Source organism: Petromyzon marinus, unplaced genomic scaffold (assembly GCF_048934315.1).
Source record: "Petromyzon marinus isolate PM22_M1 ecotype Great Lakes invasive population unplaced genomic scaffold, UKy_Petmar_22M1.pri1.0 PM_G_Scaffold_10, whole genome shotgun sequence".
Lineage (NCBI taxonomy): Eukaryota > Metazoa > Chordata > Hyperoartia > Petromyzontiformes > Petromyzontidae > Petromyzon > Petromyzon marinus.
The window spans coordinates 1,592,494-1,604,791 of record NW_027422651.1 but is presented as its reverse complement, the minus strand read 5'-3'; the positions used below and the strand labels follow the sequence as shown (position 1 = coordinate 1,604,791).

At 46.3% G+C, this 12,298-nt stretch overlaps 1 protein-coding gene across 1 annotated transcript in view; it reads right to left on the bottom strand.

The window, feature by feature from the left end:
- LOC142908589 (E3 ubiquitin-protein ligase COP1-like) overlaps positions 1-12,298 on the bottom strand; it is a 55,184-nt gene that overhangs the window by 22,157 nt on the left and 20,729 nt on the right. The window contains exons 5-7 of the mRNA XM_076059357.1: positions 3,864-3,983; positions 2,309-2,377; positions 369-428 (exon numbers count right to left, since the gene is read on the bottom strand). Of these exons, the coding sequence (XP_075915472.1) occupies positions 369-428; positions 2,309-2,377; positions 3,864-3,983 (249 nt within the window). The remainder of the gene's footprint in view (positions 1-368; positions 429-2,308; positions 2,378-3,863; positions 3,984-12,298) is intronic.

The window sequence follows — 12,298 nt, the reverse complement described above, 5'->3', positions numbered from 1 at the left end:
ACAATTGTTATGCTAATTCCTTTCACAAGGCACCTTAATTACTCTCACACAGCTTAAAGGTCGCGGTCTGAGCTTGGTTGTGTTTCTACTCCAGCGCTGTCCTCCAGACAGTCTCGTCCCTTCACCTGATGAAGGCAGCTTGTGCTGTGGCCGAAAACGTCGTGAGAATTTGATTGCGTTATTTTATTCTATTAATTTATTATTATTTTGTTCCCATTCTACGTGGTGGCGGTGACTTTACCGAAAGAACCAAAGAAGATGAATCCTTGCAGTCACGAAAGCTTTAAATCGGAGCGTGGGACGGCTTGCGCTCAGGGCCTATTTGCAACACGTGACCCCGCGCCCACGTCCGAGGTACAGTCCCGCACCTCGACGTGCCGCATATCGCCCTGCAGGACGCTCAGCTCCTTCGACAGCTGATCCAGTTGCTGCGGGGAGGGAGGGAGAGAGAAAAAAAACCACAATCGGCCTTGGGCTGCATCACACGAAAACGGTTTGCTTGTGCGGCACCGGTAACCACAATCGCATTTGTGCAGAAGACGCAATGATAAATGCTTTGCAGTTGTCGTTATATTGTAACAGATGCCAATCACGCGTTTATTTAACAATCAACAATACGGTGAGTGAATACGTACAACAGGGTAAATGCAAATGCAATCAGGACTCTATTCTGTGCCTACACAAACCAATATCACGTCATCCACCAGCCCGCCTGGCTTTGCAGGCGAATATTATTCAGTCAGGCCTGTCAAACAAATGACTGAAAGATTACCAGAGGACAATATAAATGTGTCGTGACATACGACGTCACTACTGTCGGGACCGTACGAGCGTAGGGACATGTGATGTCACTACTGTGTAGGGACTGTACGAGCGTAGCGACATGTGATGTCACTACCGTGTTGGGACTGTACGAGCGTAGGGACTTGTGATGTCACTACCGTGTAGGGACTGTACGAGCGTAGGGACATGTGATGTCACTACCGTGTAGGGACCGTACGAGCGTAGGGACATGTGATGTCACTACCGTGTAGGGACTGTACGAGCGTAGGGACATGTGATGTCACTACTGTGTAGGGACTGTACGAGCGTAGGGACATGTGATGTCACTACTGTGTAGGGACCGTACGAGCGTAGGGACATATGATGTCACTACTGTGTAGGGACTGTACGAGCGTAGGGACACATGATGTCACTACTGTGTTGGGACCGTACGAGCGTAGGGACATATGATGTCACTACTGTGTAGGGACCGTACGAGCGTAGGGACACATGACGTCACTACCGTGTTGGCTCGGTATGGGTGCTGTAGGCGGGTGTCACGGAGGTCGTGTCAGCCCGTGGACACTCTGCGTGAAACCAACAAGGACACGTGACCGGACAAAGGGGGTGGGGCTAGGGGCCCCAGGGGGGAAGCTTGGGGGCGTGGCCTGGGGCGGAGCCACGGCAGTTACAATCGGGGGGGGGGGGGGGGGGGTGTGAACAGAGAGCTGGGCCGTTCAACCCCGGGACGAAGACGCCGTCAGCGGTCCTCGAGTCTCCGATCGTCGTTCGTGACCAGGCAGCCCGTCACCTGCCCTGGTCACGCTGTGTAGTACTCGCCCCGAGTGTTAGCGAGATTAGGAACGGTGGTCACCACCCTGTACTTAATGTTCACGTTGGTTGTTATGCGTTAATAGATAGTGTTGCCTCCAAGTTGAGTGTGCGCCTCAATTGAACCCACTACAAACGTGAGTGGTAGTCAATGAGAACACCTCTCATGGCCACAAGGTGCGGGGGGGGACAGTCTCGAAACTATAAATGCAAAGACATTTTTAAAAAAGTACTGTTGGTAGTACAGCACAAATATATATGGAGATAAAAAAACGTACCTCCATTATTAACACCGCCTTTGACCAAAGCATTTTGAATGCATCGAATGTTATCGAGATCTTAGAAGCTAAGTGGCGTTAAGCTTGCTAAATATGCATATCAGAATCAGAATATGTGTTTACACTGGAGGAATCCGATGAGGTATTAAGCTCTTTTTCAGAGATGTCCAGTAGGGTGCGGGTGAAAACGTTACAACAAAGAACACGATAGGAGTGTACAGTAGAGGCTTGGGCTGCAAGGCTGTCAGTACAAAAATTAATTATTGAACCCACCACGATCAGTTCATCAGCTTTTATACCAGGATCGCAATAAAAACGCTTCAGAGGAAATACACATTCCATTAACTCTGTGTTTGTGCGAAACGCCAAACACGCCACGCAGTGTGGCGGAGCTTGTGATGTTGTGGAACGGCGAGTGGTGAGATGAGACAACGCACCGCCTGCTTGCCGCGCTGAACCTGCTGCAGGAATTCAATCAGCAGCTGGTGTTGTGCCACTGTAGACTCCTGGAAAAGTAAAAAAAAAGCAAAGCGCATGACAAGGTCAAATAAAATACTTTGCATCTTCACTTAAGACGTAGACGTTGTAAAATAATGCAGGGTCCTTTGTTAATACACTGACGAATAAAGGCTTCCCCACGCTGTGCCGGTCACGGGGATTGTTTGGCCATATTTCATCATGCTGCGTCAGTGTGGGTTGCTGAAGGGATGGAGCCCGGACACGGTTCAGAATTAGCTCACCGCCGATGTTAGCCACGACTGGGAACGAAACACAGGTTGCTGGGTTCATAGCGCAGTGCGCGTAAACCAATACACCGCGCTACGTGTATAAATACAATGGTGCGTCTCTAGGCGTAGATTAGACCTCTGAATTACACTCGCAGGCACGATGGCAGTGCCTTTGGATGCTGCTCAACTCTATCGCAATGTGATAAAAAAATATATTTATCCATTGTAGGACTAAACAATTAAGATTGCAACACAGGGTCCTTCTATCATGGTGATTTGCGGAATTTTCCAGCCATCCATGCCCACCACTCTTGTAGAGCATCTTTAGATGTGGTCACACACAGGCGCTTTATAAATCCTAATTGGATTGTACCAACTTGCCGCCTTTATGTAATCATGCATAGGCCCAGCTCCGTAACTACAACAACATTCGATTTCAAAGGCAATTTCGGGATCAAGATTGTGCAAAGCACTTAACAAATTCACGCGTAATGCACCGTTAAGACAAAACACAACGTATTTAAATGACTGCCGAGAATTGGTCAGTTCTTACCTAGGGTGGGAGAGAATTCCACACATTCCATCACCCTTCGTCCGCACCGGGTGGGAGAGAATTCTCTCCCTAGGGTGGGAGAGAATTCCACACATTCCATCACCCTTCGTCCACATCGGGTGGGAGAGAATTCTCTCCCTAGGGTGGGAGAGAATTCCACACATTCCATCACCCTTCGTCCACACTGGGTGGGAGAGAATTCTCTCCCTAGGGTGGGAGAGAATTCCACACATTCCATCACCCTTCGTACACATCGGGTGGGAGAGAATTATCTCCCTAGGGTGGGAGAGAATTATCTCCCTAGGGTGGGAGAGAATTCCACACATTCCATCACCCTTCGTCCATATGGGTGCCGTGCAATCGCACGCTGCGTTTGCACGTGCGCGCATGGGGCACCGTCGCTACTTGTCGCGAGCAACTTACGTCAGCGTGCGGATGCAAGGCAAGCGATTGCCCCGTGAGCGGAAGCTCGTGGCAGAAGCTGTGTCCGCACATGCGAACGCCTGTGCGGAACGGAATTATACCGGCGCCCTATCGCTGCGGAATTATCGCAGCGATGTCGCACCGCCTGACAACAACCGACCTCTCCGGCACCACATTCCTCCCCGACACCACACCATCGCAAATGCCACCGTGCCGCGTTCCCGTTGCCGCCGGTGGCCAAACCTGTGCAAACGCCACCAGCATTCCTCCAGGGGGCCAACAACTCACCGCTTCCAGCCGCATCTTCTTCTCCGTGAGCAGCTCCAGAATGCGGTTCACGTCGGCGAGCTCCAGGCCATCTTGTTCCAGCACCAGCAACTCCTGGATAGGGTGCCACTGCTGGCCGCTCTGTGAGGAAGAGGGGGGGGGGTGGCAGGGTGGAAGGGTGGAAGGGTCACACAACACGGGAATCAAGAGACGCGGCCGGTCACCTTCTTTCAGCAGAGTTCACGCGTGTCCACGTCGAGGCAGGTGCAGCTAGCGACGACACCTACAGGCCCTAGCGCACAGCGCGTCTTCGGTCAGCAAACTCCAACCGTGGACCACGTAGAGGAACTATTTCAAAAATGTTATATTTTCGGTTTACCAGGCAAGGTCCACTGAGCTATATACCTCTCTTTCAGTACCGATCTGGCCACAAATGAAGGATCAATGAAGTGGCTTACGTGGAAATTTACAAAAGCCAAATTCTCGTATAAAGTATATGAACCACTGCTTGCCACGTCGATCATTCGCTGTGGGATTCAGATATTCTCCAGGCGACTTGTGAAGCCGTCCACTGGCTCACCATCTAAGGAGCACCGGTGGTCGATACACAGCACAAAGATGTTAAAGGAGGGAGGATCTAATGGGTGTGCATGTCGAACTTCTTTCACGCCGTACGTAGCCAACCGTGCTAAAATCGGGAGGTGCGGGGGAAGGACAACGAACTAAACACAACAAGCGGTTCTGAAGTAGTGAGCGTGGCGGTTAGTGGTCACTTTTCTGCATGGCGTTTATATGTTCACCCCGTGTTCTGCACAGGCTTCCTCCAGGATCTCCAGTTTCCTCCAACCGCTAATAAACTGTACAGTGGAACCGGCATTGGCCGAACATCCAAACGTTGAAACATTTCCCGCAAATTAATATTGCACGCAGCAAACCCTGAGGCCCGCGTGACTACAAACAAATTAATATTACACGCAGCAGACCCTGAGACCCGGGTGACTACACACAAATTAATATTACACGCAGCAGACCCTGAGACCCGTGACTACAAACAAATTAATATTACACGCAGCAGACCCTGAGACCCACGTGACTACAAACAAATTAATATTACACGCAGCAGACCCTGAGACCCGTGACTACAAACAAATTAATATTACACGCAGCAAACCCTAAGACCCGTGACTACAAACAAATTAATATTACACGCAGCAGACCCTGAGACCCGTGACTACAAACAAATTAATATTACACGCAGCAGACCCTGAGACCCGTGACTACAAACAAATCAATATTACACGCAGCAAACCCTGAGACCCGTGACTACAAACAAATTAATATTACACGCAGCAGACCCTGAGACCCGCGTGACTACAAACAAATTAATATTACATGCAGCAGACCCTGAGACCCGCCACTACAAACAAATTAATATTACACGCAGCAAACCCTGAGACCCGCGTGAATACAAACAAATTAATATTACACGCAGCAGACCCTGAGACCCGCCACTACAAACAAATTAATATTACACGCAGCAAACCCTGAGACCCGCGTGACTACAAACAAATTAATACTACACGCAGCAGACCCTGAGACCCGCGTGACTACAAACAAATTAATATTACACACAGCAGACCCTGAGACCCGTGACTACAAACAAATTAATAGTAGACGCAGCAGACCCTGAGACCCGCGTGACTACAAACAAATTAATATTACACGCAGCAAACCCTGAGACCCGCCACTACAAACAAAAAAATATTACACGCAGCAGACCCTCAGACCCGTGACTACAAACAAATTAATATTACACGCAGCAGACCCTGGGACCCGTGACTGCAAACAAATTAATATTACACGCAGCAGACCCTGAGACCCGCGTGACTACAAACAAATTAATATTACACGCAGCAGACCCTGAGACCCGCGTGACTACAAACAAATTAATATTACACGCAGCAGACCCTGAGACCCGCCAATACAAACAAATTAATATTACACGCAGCAAACCCTGAGACCCGTGACTACAAACAAATTAATATTACACGCAGCCAACCCTGAGACCCGTGTGACTACAAACAAATTAATATTACACGCAGCCAACCCTGAGACCCGTGTGACTACAAACAAATTAATATTACACGCAGCAAACTCTGAGACCTGTGACTACAAACAAATTAATATTACACGCAGCCAACCCTGAGACCCGCCACTACAAACAAATTAATATTACACGCAGCAGACCCTGAGACCCGTGACTACAAACAAATTAATATTACACACAGCAAACCCTGAGCCGGCGACTACAAACAAATTAATATTACACGCAGCCGACCCTGAGACCGTGACTACAAACAAATTAATATTACACGCAGCAAACCCTGAGACCCGTGACTACAAACAAATTAATATTACACGCAGCAAACCCTGAGACCCGCCACTACAAACAAATTAATATTACACGCAGCAGACCCTGAGACCCATGACTGCAAACAAATTAATATTACACGCAGCAGACCCTGAGACCCGCGTGACTACAAACAAATTAATATTACACGCAGCAAATCCTGAGACCCGCCACTACAAACAAATTAATATTACACGCAGCCAACCCTGAGACCCGTGACTACAAACAAATTAATATTACACGCAGCAAACTCTGAGACCCGTGACTACAAACAAATTAATATTACACGCAGCAGACCCTGAGACCGGTGACTACAAAAAAATTAATATTACACACAGCAAACCCTGAGCCGGCGACTACAAACAAATTAATATTACACGCAGCAAACCCTGATACCCGTGACTACAAACAAATTAATATTACACGCAGCAAACCCTGAGACCCGCCACTAAAAACAAATTAATATTACACGCAGCCAACCCTGAGACCCGTGACTACAAACAAATTAATATTACACGCAGCAGACCCTGAGACCCACGTGACTACAAACAAATTAATATTACACGCAGCAGACCCTGAGACCCGTGACTACAAACAAATTAATATTACACGCAGAAAAACCCTGAGACCCGTGACTACAAACAAATTAATATTACACGCAGCAGACCCTGAGACCCGTGACTACAAACAAATTAATATTACACGCAGCAGACCCTGAGACCCGTGACTACAAACAAATTAATATTACACGCAGCAGACCCTGAGACCCGCGCGACTACAAACAAATTAATATTACATGCAGCAGACCCTGAAACCCGCCACTACAAACAAATTAATATTACACGCAGCAAACCCTGAGACCCGTGACTATAAACAAATTAATATTACACGCAGCCAACCCTGAGACCCGTGTGACTACAAACAAATTAATATTACACGCAGCCAACCCTGAGACCCGTGTGACTACAAACAAATTAATATTACACGCAGCAAACTCTGAGACCCGTGACTACAAACAAAATAATATTACACGCAGCCAACCCTGAGACCCGCCACTACAAACAAATTAATATTACACGCAGCAGACCCTGAGACCCGTGACTACAAACAAATAAATATTACACACAGCAAACCCTGAGCCGGCGACTACAAACAAATTAATATTACATGCAACAGACCCTGAGACCGTGACTACAAACAAATTAATATTACACGCAGCAAACCCTGAGACCCGTGACTACAAACAAATTAATATTACACGTAGCAAACCCTGAGACCCGCCACTACAAACAAATTAATATTACACGCAGCAGACCCTGAGACCCATGACTGCAAACAAATTAATATTACAGGCAGCAGACCCTGAGACCCGCGTGACTACAAACAAATTAATATTACACGCAGCCAACCCTGAGACCCGCGTGACTACAAACAAATTAATATTACACGCAGCCAACCCTGAGACCCGCCACTACAAACAAATTAATATTACACGCAGCAGACCCTGAGACCCGTGACTACAAACAAATTAATATTACACGCAGCAAACCCTGAGACCCGTGACTACAAACAAATTAATATTACACGTAGCAAACCCTGAGACCCGCCACTACAAACAAATTAATATTACACGCAGCAGACCCTGAGACCCATGACTGCAAACAAATTAATATTACACGCAGCAGACCCTGAGACCCGCGTGACTACAAACAAATTAATATTACACGCAGCCAACCCTGAGACCCGCGTGACTACAAACAAATTAATATTACACGCAGCCAACCCTGAGACCCGCCACTACAAACAAATTAATATTACACGCAGCAGACCCTGAGACCCGTGACTACAAACAAATTAATATTACACGCAGCAAACCCTGAGACCCGTGACTACAAACAAATTAATATTACACGCAGCAAACCCTGAGACCCGCCACTACAAACAAATTAATATTACACACAGCCAACCCTGAGACCCGTGACTACAAACAAATTAATATTACACGCAGCAAACCCTGAGACCCGCCACTACAAACAAATTAATATTACACGCAGCAAACCCTAAGACCCGTGACTACAAACAAATTAATATTACACACAGCAGACCCTGAGGCACGTGCCTACAATCAAATTAATATTACACGCAGCAAACCCTGAGGCACGTGACTACAAACAAATTAATATTACACGCAGCCAACCCTGAGACCCGCCACTACAAACAAATGAATATTACACGCAACAAACCATGAGACCCGTGACTACAAACAAATGAATATTACACGCAGCCAACCCTGAGACCCGTGACTACAAACAAATGAATATTACACGCAGCAAACCCTGAGACCCGTGACAACAAATAAATTAATATCACACGCAGCCAACCCTGAGACCCATGACTACAAACAAATTAATATTACACGCAGCCAACCCTGAGACCCGCGTGACCACAAACAAATTAATATTACACGCAGCAGACCCTGAGACCCGCCACTACAAACAAATTAATATTACACGCAGCAAACCCTGAGACCCGTGACTACAAACAAATTAATATTACACGCAGCAAACCCTGAGACCCGCCACTACAAAAAATTAATATTACACGCAGCAAACCCTGAGACCCGTGACTACAAACAAATTAATATTACACACAGCAGACCCTGAGGCACGTGCCTACAAACAAATTAATATTACACACAGCAGACCCTGAGGCACGTGCCTACAAACAAATTAATATTACACGCAGCAAACCCTGAGGCACGTGACTACAAACAAATTAATATTACACGCAGCAGACCCTGAGACCCGCCACTACAAACAAATGAATATTACACGCAGCAAACCCTGAGACCCGTGACTACAAATAAATTAATATCACACGCAGCCAACCCTGAGACCCGTGACTACAAACAAATTAATATTACACGCAGCCAACCCTGAGACCCGCGTGACTACAAACAAATTAATATTACACGCAGCCAACCCTGAGACCCGCCACTACAAACAAATTAATATTACACGCAGCAGACCCTGAGACCCGTGACTACAAACAAATTAATATTACACGCAGCAAACCCTGAGACCCGTGACTACAAACAAATTAATATTACACGCAGCAAACCCTGAGACCCGCCACTACAAACAAATTAATATTACACGCAGCCAACCCTGAGACCCGTGACTACAAACAAATTAATATTACACGCAGCCAACCCTGAGACCCGTGACTACAAACAAATTAATATTACACGCAGCAAACCCTGAGAACCGCCACTACAAACAAATTAATATTACACGCAGCAAACCCTGAGACCCGTGACTACAAACAAATTAATATTACACACAGCAGACCCTGAGGCACGTGCCTACAAACAAATTAATATTACACGCAGCAAACCCTGAGGCACGTGACTACAAACAAATTAATATTACACGCAGCAGACCCTGAGACCCACCACTACAAACAAATGAATATTACATGCAGCAAACCATGAGACCCGTGACTACAAACAAATGAATATTACACGCAGCAAACCCTGAGACCCGTGACTACAAATAAATTAATATCACACGCAGCCAACCCTGAGACCCGTGACTACAAACAAATTAATATTACACGCAGCCAACCCTGAGACCCGCGTGACTACAAACAAATTAATATTACACGCAGCCAACCCTGAGACCCGCCACTACAAACAAATTAATATTACACGCAGCAGACCCTAAGACCCGTGACTACAAACAAATTAATATTACACGCAGCAGACCCTGAGACGCACGTGACTACAAACAAATTAATATTACACGCAGCAAACCCTGAGACCCGTGACTACAAACAAATTAATATTACACGCAGCAGACCCTGAGACCCGCGTGACTACAAACAAATTAATATTACACGCAGCAGACCCTGAGCCGGCGACTACAAACAAATTAATATTACACGCAGCAGACCCTGAGACCCGCGTGACTACAAACAAATTAATATTACACGCAGCCAACCCTGAGACCCGCCACTACAAACAAATTAATATTACACGCAGCAAACCCTGAGACCCGCGTGACTACAAACAAATTAATATTACACACAGCAAACCCTGAGACCCGCCACTACAAACCAATTAATATTACACACAGCCAACCCTGAAACCCGCCACTACAAACAAATTAATATTACACGCAGCAGACCCTGAGACCCGTGACTACAAACAAATTAATATTACACACAGCCAACCCTGAAACCCGCCACTGCAAACAAATTAATATTACACGCAGCAAACCCTGAGACCCGCCACTACAAACAAATTAATATTACACGCAGCAAACCCTGAGACCCGTGACTACAAACAAATTAATATTACACACAGCAGACCCTGAGGCACGTGACTACAAACAAATTTATATTACACGCAGCAAATCCTGAGGCACGTGACTACAAACAAATTAATATTACACGCAGCAAACCCTGAGACCCGTGACTACAAACAAATTAATATTACACGCAGCAGACCCTGAGACCCGCCACTACAAACAAATGAATATTACACGCAGCAAACCCTGAGACCCGTGACTACAAACAAATGAATATTACACGCAGCAAACCCTGAGACCCGTGACTACAAATAAATTAATATCACACGCAGCCAACCCTGAGACCCGTGACTACAAACAAATTAATATTACACGCAGCCAACCCTGAGACCCGCGTGACTACAAACAAATTAATATTACACGCAGCCAACCCTGAGACCCGCCACTACAAACAAATTAATATTACACGCAGCAGACCCTCAGACCCGTGACTACAAACAAATTAATATTACACGCAGCAAACCCTGAGACCCGCGTGACTACAAACAAATTAATATTACACGCAACAGACCCTGAGACCCGTGACTACAAACAAATTAATATTACACGCAGCCAACCCTGAGACCCGCGTGACCACAAACAAATTAATATTACACGCAGCAAACCCTGAGACCCGTGACTACAAACAAATTAATATTACACGCAGCAGACCCTGAGACCCGTGACTACAAACAAATTAATATTACACGCAGCCAACCCTGAGACCGGCGTGACCACAAACAAATTAATATTACACGCAGCAGACCCTGAGACCCGTGACTACAAACAAATTAATATTACACACAGCCAACCCTGAGACCCGCGTGACCACAAACAAATTAATATTACACGCAGCAAACCCTGAGACCCGTGACTACAAACAAATTAATATTACACGCAGCAATCCCCAAGACCCGTGACTCAAACAAATTAATATTACACGCAGCAGACCCTGAGACCCGCGTGACTACAAACAAATTAATATTACACGCAGCCAACCCTGAGACCCGCGTGACTACAAACCAATTAATATTACACGCAGCAAACCCTGAGACCCGCCACTGCAAACAAATTAATATTACACGCAGCAGACCCTGAGACCCGTGACTACAAACAAATTAATATTACACGCAGCCAACCCTGAAACCCGCCACTACAAACAAATTCATATTACACGCAGCAAACCCTGAGACCCGTGACTACAAACAAATTAATATTACACGCAGCAAACCCTGAGACCCGCCACTACAAACAAATTAATATTACACGCAGCAAACTCTGAGACCCGTGACTACAAACAAATTAATATTACACGCAGCAGACCCTGAGACCCGTGACTACAAACAAATTAATATTACACGCAGCAAACCCTGAGACCCGTGACTACAAACAAATTAATATTACACGCAGCAGACCCTGAGACCCGCGTGACTACAAACAAATTAATATTACACGCAGCCAACCCTGAGACCCGCCACTACAAACAAATTAATATTACACGCAGCCAACCCTGAGACTCGCGTGACTACAAACAAATGAATATTACACGCAGCAAACCCTGAGACCCGCGTGACTACAAACAAATTAATATTACACACAGCAAACCCTGAGACCCGCCACTACAAACCAATTAATATTACACACAGCCAACCCTGAAACCCGCCACTACAAACAAATTAATATTACACGCAGCAGAC